This window comes from Lepisma saccharinum, chromosome 3 (genome assembly GCF_977018435.1).
Source record: "Lepisma saccharinum chromosome 3, izLepSacc3.1, whole genome shotgun sequence".
NCBI classification, from domain to species: Eukaryota; Metazoa; Arthropoda; class Insecta; order Zygentoma; family Lepismatidae; genus Lepisma; species Lepisma saccharinum.
Genome location: NC_139231.1, coordinates 92816602 through 92830404, shown reverse-complemented (window position 1 = coordinate 92830404; position 13803 = coordinate 92816602). Strand labels below are relative to the sequence as shown.

At 37.6% G+C, this 13803-nt stretch overlaps 1 protein-coding gene across 3 annotated transcripts in view; it reads left to right on the top strand.

The window, feature by feature from the left end:
* The window catches only part of LOC145985239 (adhesion molecule nephrin-like), an 807500-nt gene that overhangs the window by 781659 nt on the left and 12038 nt on the right, over window positions 1–13803 (top strand). For 2 of the 3 annotated variants that reach the window (XR_014441408.1, XM_083119009.1), the window contains exons 11-14: window positions 2977–3273; window positions 4602–4925; window positions 10506–10745; window positions 12612–12766. Coding sequence is in view for 2 of the 3 variants with exons in the window: in XM_083119009.1 (XP_082975135.1) it covers window positions 2977–3273; window positions 4602–4925; window positions 10506–10745; window positions 12612–12766 (1016 nt within the window). In the remaining variant the exon portion in view is untranslated. The remainder of the gene's footprint in view (window positions 1–2976; window positions 3274–4601; window positions 4926–10505; window positions 10746–12611; window positions 12767–13803) is intronic. The other variant, XM_083119010.1, reaches the window with a different exon arrangement.

The following is a 13803-nucleotide window of genomic DNA, read 5'->3' as shown; positions in this document are numbered from 1 at the left end:
GTCGTCAGATTATACCACGGCAATCTGAAGTTGAGTGTGATTAGCAGTTCTTGGCGTCGTCATGGTAGACTTTTCTTTTTTCTTTGCTCGTAATTTTACGAGAATCTTCAGGCGGCTTTATGACCCACTCAGGAAAAGTGTAACTACGGGATAGCAAGAAAGATGAAGATCGTCATAGTTATTCTTCCTTTGTCACCCATCTTCGTTCTCTCCAGCGTCTTACTCGTGTTAATGACTCAGCATGTTTTCAGGTTCAAGTACGCAGCACTTAAGATGCACTTCTCTAAAATGGAATTGAATTATCTTCCAAGATCGTGTTGTGAAGGTACACGTCGATTACAGAGGCATTGAAACTGAGTTCTAAGCATTCACTGTATTGTATTTATTTCACGTCACTTTCATTATTTTGTTTTGATAACATGTCCTTGAATCTACGTCTCCAGTTTTTACTCAGATGATTTTCTATTGCTGCCTCCAAACTGGTACAGCTGACTCTTTGTAGGTACTCGTCATAGATGTTTCTGGCATTCGATTTCCACACTTACTTAAACTTATATTCCTTCTTCTTTTCCTTCCAGATATCATAGTGTTTATGGGAACAGTATTCTTTGCTCTTTCCGTCACCTTAATACTTAAAAATGTTTCGTTTCGCAGCTACTTAATTACGGTTTCTTCTTTTGCTCTGAATTGAATAAGAACTACTATTGGCTGGTTGATTTAATTAACATAGTTTGGCACGTTGTTTTCTTGAAAATAAAAAGAGCATATTTTTATAAAAACAGTTTTAACATGAGACTCCATAGCATTCACTAGATACCAATCAGGATGTCAAAAATTCTTCGTTATTCATTCCTAAACAAAATCAATCCACGTTTTAAGAAATTTAAACAAGTATACTTCGCTTATTACCGCGCACTATACTAATTGGTACAATCAGGAATAGTTGTGCTAAGTAACGGCGATCGGATGCTAAAACTGGGGGCAAAGGCAGTTCAATTCTCTTTGTAGACAAGGCTTAGCATTAAGAGGCCATAGTGCGAGGCAAAATAGTGGGGGAAACTGAACGCTGACCTCAGCCACTGTTTGCGCTTAAACGTCATTTCTTAGATATTCTATTTCTCAGGTTTTTATAACATTCTGTCATACTCCATTCTTTATTCTTTCAACAAAATGTTTCCTTTCTCCGTATTTGATAAGTGTCAGGAAGAGTGGGATTAGGTAACGAGATGATTTGTTGTGAATGTTGACATTGATTCGTTCCTCGTACCGTCCCTCCCGCCGAGAAGAAATCATTTTAAATCGGCTTCATATTGGACACAGTCTTCTCACACATCATTTTCTGCAAGAGCTGGATACTCCGATGAGACATCCTTCTCGAATGTGCCAATTTTGATTTCTTCAGACACACATTTTACATCCCAAAGATTTATAATCCATGTTGGGAGATGATAACAGTGTTTTTGCTTTTGGAGAAGAACAGGCCTTTTCCACTGTCTCTGAGGAAGTTGTTAGTGTATCCTTTCCCTTTTAATGCGTTGTGTTTGTCCTATACAGGCCCCTTAACAACCTTGTACTTTTAACCGGTCTCAATAGGGTTTATACGCCCCATTTTTAACTTTAAGTTAAGGATTTTTAGATAACAGAGGTTTCTTTTCTTATGCTTTGAAGGGTTCAAAATTTTCCATGTGTGGTGGTGCACTACAAGTCACAAAGCATGCATTAGAGAAACAAAAGAGGCGCATACTACGGCAGGGCATTATTCCCAACAGTTTCCACAAGCTTCCTAAAGCATTCTTGGCCATTTCTTCCCCAAAGAAAGGCTATTTTGATACAAAAACGCTGCTAACTGTTAAGTCACCAATGAATAAGCACTGCGCTCTGTATGATAATCGTTCCTTACACTGCCATCTAGTGACGTGTTCACATACTACAGATGCCACATTCTCCGGGACATACGATCATATTGTGATAACAAAGTTTAACTTCGAAAAAAAATATAGTTGTCATGACTTATGCCCCAGTCCTCATATTTATCCAATAAGAAAGTCTGTATGAAGACTATATTTGTACCACGAGGCTAACCAGAGTGGAAGGTGGAAGTAAAGCAGGCCCGTACCCAGTATTTTTTCGAGGGAGGGGCCAGACCCGAAAATGTGTTTATCGTATATACAATCTATCTCTCTCTCTCTCTCTCTCTCTCTCTCTCTCTCTCTCTCTCTCTCTCTCTCTCTCTCACTCATATATATATGAGAGAGAGAGAGAGAGAGATTACAAAATACTTCAAATAGTCCTATGTTTAGAAAATAATATATTTATAAATTAAATGTTTCATTTTTGCAAATATTGTTACCATAAAGAACACGTAAAAATGTGAGTTAACAAAAAAATAATAAAGAGACATTTTCTCATCACGTTAAAAGTAACGGACTGTCCTGACTAAATAGGTGAATCGGACGTCCGGTTGCCTTGCATTAATCATAATAAAACTAAAACTACCTAATAGTGCAGAATGCAGACTTCTACACAACAAATACATGCATTTATGCAAGAAGAACATTAAAATTTTTACAATGTGAAAAATCGTTGATGATATTTTCGGATTTTTTGATAGGTTCACATTTAAATATTTCATGGTTAGAGGTGGGAGGCATGGCCCCTCCCCTGGGTACGGCCCTGCAGTAGCTATATAAGCAAGTTGGAGGATAAAGTTCTTGGGATTACTTCACGAAATATAATTCATTATAATAATAACCTAGGTGCAGAGTACGTTGTAGTTGTGAGTCAATACCTGAGCATGGATGAGTCTTTGTGAGTGCCTTGTCATCAATTTCGTGTAATATTCATTAATGCTCGTCATCACAATTGGCCTAATGAGGCAGCTTAGCAAAGTAGAAGTTTAAAAAAATACAGATAGAAATATTACCAGTGTTTCACCAATTTCTCCAAACCCTCTTAATGTGATTATTTTGTCTCCAGGGAAACCAGACGCCCTGTACAACTGCACCATACTGAACCAAACGGCCGAATCACTACATGTCGAGTGCTCGGAGGGATTCGACGGAGGACTTCCGCAGGAGTTCACGATGGAAGTCCACGATTCTGAATCGCACACTTTGGTCTCCAACGTCACGAGCAGGCTGCCGATCTTCACGGTCAACGGGCTTGAATCTGGGAATGGCTTCAACATCCACCTCTACGCCACGAACGGAAAAGGGAAGAGTGACACTGTGTTTCTCCATGCGTCCACGCTCAAAGCGGCGGAGAAAAGAACAGGTCAGTGATTTACCTTATTCACTTTTTTGGTCCACTGTCTTCTGTATTTCAATTTGGATATATTTTTTTTTACTCAGAACCTGAAAAATAAGTACAACCCTCACTTTGAAAATTCGGACCTAAATTCATATTCTTTACGCTAAAACCGTGCTGAAAAAATATATAAGATGCTGCCAGAAATTTGAACCCTACTCCAAACACCTATATTTGTACGGAAATTATGAAAAATTCATATTTAATAAGTGCCACAGTTTACATGATCAAACATGTATACTCAGATTATATTGTTTTATTGTAATTCTAACATACGCGTATAATTACTTCATAATCTTGCGGCTTGATCGACTTCTGAAGTCCGTAGGTTCAAATCCAGGCATAGGATGTTTTTTGTGAGTATTCCTTCATCAATTTCAAGTAATCGTTACTCATCTCATCGTTGCGATAAGCTACAAGTGGTAGAAAATAACAACCATACAAATACTAATAGAATTAGTTTACAAACGATTTATCCCATAAGCGACGTTCACATGAAAATGGTTAAATGCAACAAAGGCAATTATTTTTGTTCCTAGTATGAGTGTATTAGAAGTCATTATCATTGTGATTGTTTACAACAAATCTGTTAAATGCTTAACAAAGCAACTACACTATAACAAAAGCAACAATAAAGAGATGAAAGTGAACATTTTGTTCTTGCGTTACTCGCAGATGCAAGGAATTCATTTTAATTTGCATTGTACTATTTGATTTGATTTGATCAATCAGAGTCATTTGATCTGATCCTTTTGATCATACGTTTCATGTAATAGCTTGGTCTGAATGCTCATCATTACGAGTCCATTCTTCGTAGAGGAATTCGCTCATATGTTGCTAGGCTTGGTATCCGGGCTCGATCCTGACGTCAAGGATTTCACGTTCGAACCCCGACCACACGTGTGTTTCTTTATTGCCCTTCATAGTCCAATCATAATTCATCTTCACTGTTGCGTTTAGCCTAAGGAGATAGGAAACGGACGAGAAAATAACTCCTATACAAGTTTTGCACACGTTTTGCTTCCTTATAACATCTATGTATTTCACTTCGATGTGTGTATAGAAGAGTTGTAACCAAGTGTTATTGGGTGAGATTCCAGTAGGACACATCGCGCCCTAAAAAGCATGAATGAAGCAAAAGTAATTTTACCAATGTTTTTTTTTAAAAAAAATATTTTTTTCATTTTCCTTCAAATATCTCTTCTGTTTTGGTGTGGAAGAGGGGTGGTTGGGGAGTGATATGATGGGACCAACACGATCTAGTAAATTACAACGTGGTGTGCTTGGAATTTTAGGCAGAAAACCAGACGAGCCTCAAAACTGCACAATCGCACACCAGACGCATCAAATGATACGAGTCACGTGTTCAGGTGCCAATGAGAAAATGCGCCCTAGAGTTGTAGGCATCCCCTCGCACCCTACATACATCATGGAGATATACGATAGCCTCAGCAGCAACCTGGTGACCACGTCCATAAGCAAGTCTCCAGTTCTCGAAGCAGAGAACTTGCCTCCAGGGCGGAACCTTTTGATATCAATATTCACCTCTAACGAGTATGGGAGCAGCCATGCGGTGACCATATACACTCACGTACCAGGAGCCGCTGAGCAACGGAATGGTAAGTTGTGCAGTTTTGCGCATGCGTCGTAACCGCTTATGACCTAATGGTGGTGGTCTTCTCATATTGGTGATGGACCTTGCGTGCCTGCCTAATCAGACTTGCAGTGATTAACCGCATTTTTCTTCTAAGGAACGTACTGTATATACCTAATGTACTAACTGTAGCATGGTGTGGCGATGTTTTCTAAGTGATGTGTTTTTGCAAAAATATTGCATTGCGATGCATCTAAAGGAACCAAATTTGTGCTGATATGTTTTACATGCATTTCCAAAAGCTTCAATTGTACTTCGGATATGAATATGATACCGATTTCTAGTGAGGAGTGCTGAGAAAATTATCTAAATAACAGCATGTTGCACATTTTGAAACAGCCTCGTCGATAGAGTACTGTCTAACGTTTTAGCCTTAAAGTCAAGGGGTCTCGGATTCGATTTCTGCGGGAGTCAGATCCCATTTTAAACTGTAGGTCCAGCCCTAGTTATCTTATCTGACCATTAAGTAGACTAAAAGTAAACTTTGCCTCACTACGCTGTACTTAACGTTTATATCCAGTGCTGATAACCCTATCAGCACTTAAGCACAATCTGTTTACGTTTCAAACTTACAAATAATCTGGATGTTAAATGATTTGACATACTACTGCTTAAGAATGAGAGCCGAGAAATAACCTAAAAAAATGTAGATACAATTTTATTACATACTGATCTGGGAAAATAGCATTGTGTCAAATCCATTCGCCTCTGTTCATTTATAATATTTTGTTAGTCTCCTGTACTGTATTTGGATCTTTTTGAATAAATAAGTAGTGTTTATCATATTAACAGCATCCCCTGATGATTTTCGTAGATCTCGACATATAAGGGCCTAATACGTTAAATAAGGTAGCGTGGCGTTTATTAAGATATTGTTAACAAACACAACACCACTTTTTTGCGGTGTTGTCGAACATGTTATAGGATAGACAGGGTAGGTAGATTGTATGATTGAAAACGTTTAGAATATACAGAGCAAATTGGTTATGTTAGCGAATACATAACCCTACCAGGTCTTGCTTGTTCTTGAAGTTAAGAAAGGGCCAACACATTCTTCTAGCGGTTGACGATGAAGCGAAGATGATTTGTAGTGCACTTTACATTCTCCGTTAGGCTAATCGGGTCAGGACCAACAGTTTAAATTGGGATCCTAACCACTCTATAATGTGGCTCCTCAGGGTATCGAACCCAGAATACCTTGATTACAAGCTGATAGCTTTCCACTACCACGAAGTATTATAAGAGAGAAACTACCATCTCCATGTTCAGAATTAGAGAAGTCGAAGTTTGGAGCAGAATTGAAATAGAAAACTTTTCATTAAAACTATAACACGTGAATCACTCGAAGAGTGTTGTCCCTTGCCTAGCTTCAAAGTCAAACAAGTCCTGACAAGTTCATGTTCTCTAACATCAATAGTCTACCGTGCCTATCCTAAACAATTTCGATAACATCACTAATATAGTCATGTTCGATAACACTAGCTATTTGCCTTACCGTCTTAAATGTGCTCAATTACACCACCTGTGTGCCTCTCCTAAAAGTGTTCGACAACACATTATATCTGCCCTGTCTACATTGATAACACCACCAAAAGAATTGTGCTCGAAAACACAACATATCTACCTTACTTATCTGAAATGTGTGCGATACCATCATCTATCTGCCCGGTCTATATTAAACCTATTCGATAGCACGCCTATCTGGCTTACCTATTCTAAATGTGTTCGATAAAACCATATATCTGTCTTGCTTAGCCGAAACATGTTCGATAACACCTCCAAATGATCCGTGTACGATAACATCATCTTCCTACCCTACTAGCCTAAACTTATTCACTACAAGACGTAATGTATAAAATAACATCTTTTGAAGGAACTATCAACCTATAACATGTACATATATATTACATAAGAATATTCTATGGAAGCCCTATCACCATCTACATGTATATATTTTTAAAAAAAACAACCCTTTTTACCAGGTAAATTAAAAACGAAAGAAAATAAGGTTTATTCCGTGCAAACGACAAGCTTTATTTATAATTTCGAAACTTCGTAATGAACAAAATGAGGAAAAAAGCAACTCTTTGATGTTCCCCGCGTGCTAATCAAGGCGGAGATGAAAGAAGAAGTAAGCTACTTGCTTCAGACAACTTTACGTACACATCTCAACGGGTATTTCCTTCTTATAATTTAAGAGTCTTTTCTTTCAGTTGCTGCGTTTGAGTTGGGTGTATTTATGCAAGAAGAGACAGGCTTACAGCACAGGAGAAAAGAGACACATTTAATTTTTTCCCAAACATCATTTTGAGAGTTGTTTGGTGGTTCGTAATCAGCTTGTGAAGATTTGCAATTATTTGAAAAGTTTTTACTCAATCTTCGTGTTTGTAGGAGTTCTTTGAACTTTTTTTCATCTTTTATAACTTTGGTTAATGAGGATCTTTGGAGGATCACACTCTTTGTGTGTCCGTATGTGTGTGTTTATAATATATATATATATATATATATATATATATATATATATATATATAATCTCCCTTCAGTGTCCTGAAAGGATGGTACGCGTACATCCTAGTTTTATTTAGAATTTTAATACTTCTGTGTATTTTCAACGTGATTTCTGAAGTCCCTAATTCAATGATTCTGCGTTGGAAGATATCCAACGAATTATGAACACCTTAAATTGACGAAGAAAGAATCATATGAACGTTGTTAGGTTCTCTGCTAATCAACTTTGCACTTTGCGTCTTAAAATCATACATTCTCAATGACAGTTTAATCTTTATATTTCATATCAGTAAAATAAAATTATCACAGAAGCGTATAAGAAAAACTCGAAGCACTTGAAATGTGACAACGATACTTTCAAATGATCTAACGTCACTCTTGGTACCATTTGTAACAGCGGCGGATCGAGGAAGGGGGGGAGGAGATGGAAAGAAGGATGACGAAAATGGAAATTCTGTACTTTTGCTGAAAGTGCTTTCTAGGGGCGGTGGAAAGTACAGTAAAGTCCCCAGAAAAGTATAAGCTGACACTCTCGCGGACATAAAGGTAGAACTCCAGACATTATCGCCTGAATACCTATGCGATGTAAGGTTGTTCAAGGAAAGAAACTTTAGGATTCTGCGGTACCTCTTTTTCTTCAGTCTATTTCCAACATTAGTAGCCTCACAGATAAAGCTCGTATCGTATAGTATCGTCCGCTTGGAGAGGCCTGCTTTCGCTTTGGATCAAACAATTTTCAAGAGATAGCGCTGCTAAATTTCAACCCACTGGCGAAGCTTATAATACGTTTATCTGTGCTAGCATCTTACTACTGCCTGGTGCACGATAATCAGTATGAAACTGAGTAGACACGCATTAATATGTCCCCATTGTCTTAACTAGAAATAAGAAAAAACGAAACTCCTTGACGCAGCAGCTGGTCTTCGGGTGATGATGTCGTCAGCGCATCGAGTCCCTTCGCCGTTGTTAGACAAGAATCAGCTACTTAGTATATCTTCAGTTGCCCTCAGGATGCTGCGTCAACGGTGAAATTCTGGGCTCCTCATAAAACGCGAAGAATATCGATATCGAAAGTTTAATTCTCGAAGAGGCTTCGTGATAATTATCGTTACGTTATTTCTAGGGCATGCTCCTCATATTTTGATACTGTCGGATTCATGCACGTCCTGTTCTTTTTATCTGCGAGGAGAGTCCTTGCAAAAGTTTTCTTTGTTCTGTAGCAATTTATAATAGCATGGAACCAAATATAAAGAAAAATCTAAATTAAGAATAGCTCACAATTTTTATAGTCTGACTGCATGCTAAATTACACACAAACAGTTCATCAGTTGTTTAAAATGTAACATTGTATAACAATCAGATCCTAGTCCAATGTGGTAGTCCCCATTTCAACATTTTAGACTTGAGCGCCGCTGTATTATGCAACCCAACCAACAACGGTGTTAATTGGGTTGCCTGTAGTGCAAGGCACTTTGGAATTGTAGAATGCTCTCTGATCTAAAGGTTACTTACTATTACTTTTACAACTTGAACATGCATAAGATGACAGGATAACCTTTACTCACACTCTCTTGTAATAAATAGTCGAAGTGAAGACAGTGGACATGGTGTGTTTTCGAAGATAACGACCGCACAACAGCAGATATCTGTATGAATACATTGCAACTCAATCAATCAAAACGCGCACTAAACTCTTAATTTTACTATTTCTTTAACCACTACTTTTGCACAACAAATTTCCATTTATATTCATCCTTTGCACATTTTCATCTTGAGCCTTGACTACATAATTAATGCAATCTACTAAGGAGCATTCTTTCAACAATTTTATACTGCACGATTTCCATGCAGCGCTTTACAGGGCTTGTTAATGAAGTTGGCATCTTGAAACACGAAATTGCTACTGAGAGTTTCTGTGCGTCGATTGAACGTATCAAGCACCGTTATATTGCTGGCAATAAAATTTTAATTGCAATTTGTTTCACTCTCAAGGGGAGCAATTGGGATTTCCAAGCAATGAACTACAGCACATACTCAAATCAGTCCTTGGGGATCTGGTGCTGTGTCAGATGGTCGTCAATCTAGTACAAGAGGTTCTCAAAATGTTGTATACAGCATATTACAATCTCAATTCTTCTGAACTGAATTTAAGACTTTCACCAATGAAATACCATGGATACTTAGGTTAAGTTATTTGCTTACTGGCTATATCGGTTCATTGCTTCTCTTCATTCCTTTACGAAGAAATTGGCTGTACATACGTTCAGATGGCAGTGAGGCTGTTTGTAGGCATCTCAATGCAAGTTGCTTAGCCAAGCGTTCCATGTTAAAATCCTGGCTAGGCTTCGAACCCGAGACCTCTGGCTTCGTCGCGTTTAACGCTGACTACTCCAACACGAAGGCTGGCTTAGCCTAGTTTCTACTGGGATAGAGGAACATATGTACTTACTCTACTTAGCAGCAGTTTCGTGTAATTTTGTCATAATTTTGAGTTAGCGCGCTGCGAATGTAGCTGTCGTGGCTTCGAGTCCCAGTAAAGTCTTGTTGTTCGCCACTTACCCTTATAGTCGCGATTAGCCTTCCAAAGGTAGAAGCAGTGCGTAAAATAGTGAAAATGCAGCAACAACATAGTAACTCAGCCTCACGGTGTCGTAGTGGCAACGCTGTCGCCTTGCAAACAAGGAGTCCCTGGTTCGATACCTGGTGGAGGTATATAGTGGTTCGGATCCCACATTAAACTGTAGGTCCAGTCCCGATTAGTCTTCCTGTGCATGAAGTTGACTTAAAACGAAAATTCAAACAAAGAAGTTGATGTAAGATTGAATTGTATGTACAGTCACGAACACTTCTGGCTTGTAAAGATCCCATTGAAAGTGAATAGGGTTGTTACAATCCAGAAGTGTCCGTGACTGTACATGTATCAATAGTGTTGTTGACTTGAAGCATTGATTTGTATATTTTGATTACTTCGCAGTCTTTGTGTATCTTGTGTGGAGCAGCGCACGTATTGACTAATGTGATGTTCCTTTTTTTCCAGCCGCGACACCAGCCATCCTCCACATCACGCCTATCCTGGGAGTCCTCATCGGTGTGGTGGCAGCACTGGTCCTTGTCGCTGTCATAATAGTGGTAGTGATGCGCCTGCGCGGACATGATGAAGACAAAGAACAGAACGAGAGGAACGCATGTGACAAATCCAGCATCCCGCTCAATAAAGACATCGACGAAACTGCGGACATGGATGAGAAAAACCCGGATATCATTCCGCAGAACAATGGTAAATGCGCCATCAATATTCCCAGTGGACTGTTGTTTGTCGCTGCGGCACGGATCTGCAAGTGATCCTGCTCTAGGGCACACTCGGGGGGCATGATTTAAAATTGAAAAAAATAGTGGTTCATGAAACAGAACAAGGATCTTCTAATTTAAATCTTAATTAATTTAAATACTCGTTATCACCGGTCCTGGTGTAATCCCGGTATAGGATCTGTTCTTTACATTAGAGTCGTTGAGATGAGGAACAGCGGAATACATAATCATCATCCAGTATCTTTGGCCAATGCCTGACAAAACGTTCTCCGATTCTCCAACACCAATACCTGTGGGTGACGTATGCATGAGAGGATGGCGTTCAAAGAAAGCGGCATTCATCTCAATGTACTTGACCCACTTCATTACTACCAATCTTAAGTTTGTTTTTACGGTTTAAACTATCTTATCAAAGTGTAGGCGTCCATGCTCTAGTTCAAGCATCTCATTTATTTCCTCTGTCGAAAGACTCCCACTTTAGTATCTTATGTAGGTGGGAAAATTCTATAATTATACTCATAAACAATTTACGACTACAGTGAACAAATAATCCTCACCTTTCATATTTGCAAGTATAACGCATAAAACCGTTTGTATCCTCCAACTAGATGAGCTTTTATACTTTATTTGAGGTTTACACATAAGCTTATATGAATGTTTTTACGTTTTTTATCTTGAAAATCAGAACGCCTTTGGCCAAACAAAAACATTATGCTACAACGCAACTTTAAAGATATTATAGAAAGTATAATCACCCCTTCCAGCTGATAATGGTCTTCAATCTAACTTCAACGCATCTTTAAAGATATTGTAGAAAGTCTCATCACCTCTTTCAGCTGATAAGGGTCCTCAATCTAACTTCAACGGATCTTTAAATATATTTTAGAAAGTCTCATCACCTCTTTCAGCTGATAATGGTCCTCAATCTAACTTCAACGGATCTTTAAAGATATTGTAGAAAGTTTCATCACCTCTTTCAGCTGATACTGGTCCTCAATCTAACTTCATCCTGCTTGGAGGGGGGCAAATGAAAAATGAGATATTTCTCATTACTTTAAATTAACTCTTAAAGATGTTAGGTTATCCTAGGGAGAAAATTGCATTGCATATTAAGTGGGGAAAGCTTATCTACAATTACGATTACAATAACCTCGTTTTATAATCAAGATGTATTAGGTTCTATTCCTAATGAAGACATCGTTCAGTGGTTCGGATTCCTTTTTTAAACTGTGTATTAGTTCAATTAGGCCACGATTAGCCTATATGTGCACAATATGGGCTTAAGAGTAAATATTAATACAGGAGAGTCATTTATTTCTCTTTGTCAAATTTATTTCGTCTGAAGCATTCCACAAGAGAAAGTAACAAATATATTTTATAATCAAATGTTGCTTCTATGATTTTACAGTATTAATCATGCAATATATATTTCATGTCTGTTATTGTCATTATGCTAATATACGTAAATCTTGAATATAAATAAGAAGTATGTGACCAATTGGTCTTCTCATTTCAAAAACAACCCTATTTTCTTCTTCAGAGTTGGCAAAAGACGCTACATAGCCATTAACGTGTAAATTAAAAGAAAGTAAAACATTTTTCTAAAGAACAAAACAGCTTTAGTTTTGAATCTTATAAGAACAATTGGTCTGGTACCTACCTACTTTATCCAAGATATTGTTATTAAGGATATTATTAGCTCTTCGGGAACATAACAATTCAACGTTTTGTTTGTATTTTATCAAAAGCACAATTAAAAACTTAAAATATGTAAACATTCTGGTTTTCCAAATATTAAGGTGTTAAAAAATGACACAAGTCTAATCTATTCCAGACACCGACTACCAGGACCCCGATGAAAAGGCTTTCGAGAAACTGAACAATGCTCCTCCAAGGACATACGACAATGTGCCTCACATTCATCCCACGAACAATCATATGGACAACACATACGAGAACGTAAACAATATAATCAACATTCCGAAAACGGTAAGCATATATTATATATTTATTAACACCAACACACTACAAGAATGTTTTAACATAAGCATATAAACTCGTTACTATATGTTAATTTTCACAATATTCAATTCAAAACCAAAGAAATGGAACAGATTTTCAAGGCTGAACATGTTACAAAAATAAGGAAATCACCCATTCATTCCTGGTGCATGAATCAACAGGCATTATTAGTTGACACACTATAGGAATCCTTGATTACAAAGCCACAACAGACATAAATCATTATCTAATTGCAATGATTAGGTCGATAGCATAAAAATGAAGAAATGCTCATAATGAAGACACACCTGGACAGAACACCAGTCACATTAACTGTAGGTCTAGACGCCTGAACCTCGTTAGTCTGAAATAACCATGAATGATCGAGCAGTATGTGAGTTGTTTTGTGTTAGCTATACAAGTTCTATGAAAACCAACGACTAATTACCTTGTGACAATAAACACGATTAAAATAAGCCTTACACCTTTAAACTATTACTTACCTGTATGTAATAAGGTATTTGCATTTTGGAATCCTGTATATATTTTAAGATGTACTGCAGATGCTATCTCAATTAGCCTATCTGTGCATAAGGTGGTTTAAATTATTTCAACAAATATTATAGATTTCAATATGGAACAGATTGCTTTTAGTTTACTCTTCTGTATGCTTTGTTACTTAGGACTACTGACTTTTGAATTTTGAACATGAGAATATTTAGCTTATCACTTTATGGTGTCCGTTTGACAATACTTCTTACAATACTTTTTCTCATTGTATGGGAAATCTATACCATTTGGTACTTTGTTAATCATCCTTACCAGCAACTGTTCGATACAGAATCTCGTGCTTTTGTGGTTAATTTTCAGAAGAAACTTTTGAACAAAGTTAAAGAAGATGGAAACCAGATATTTCATCTACTGCTTTCTCTATTCAGACTCCAGTCCATGCGTGATAGAAAGCCATATATCTCGAGCGTTGGTTTCTGGGAGAAACATGGAGATGTAATTAGCCATAACCGTGA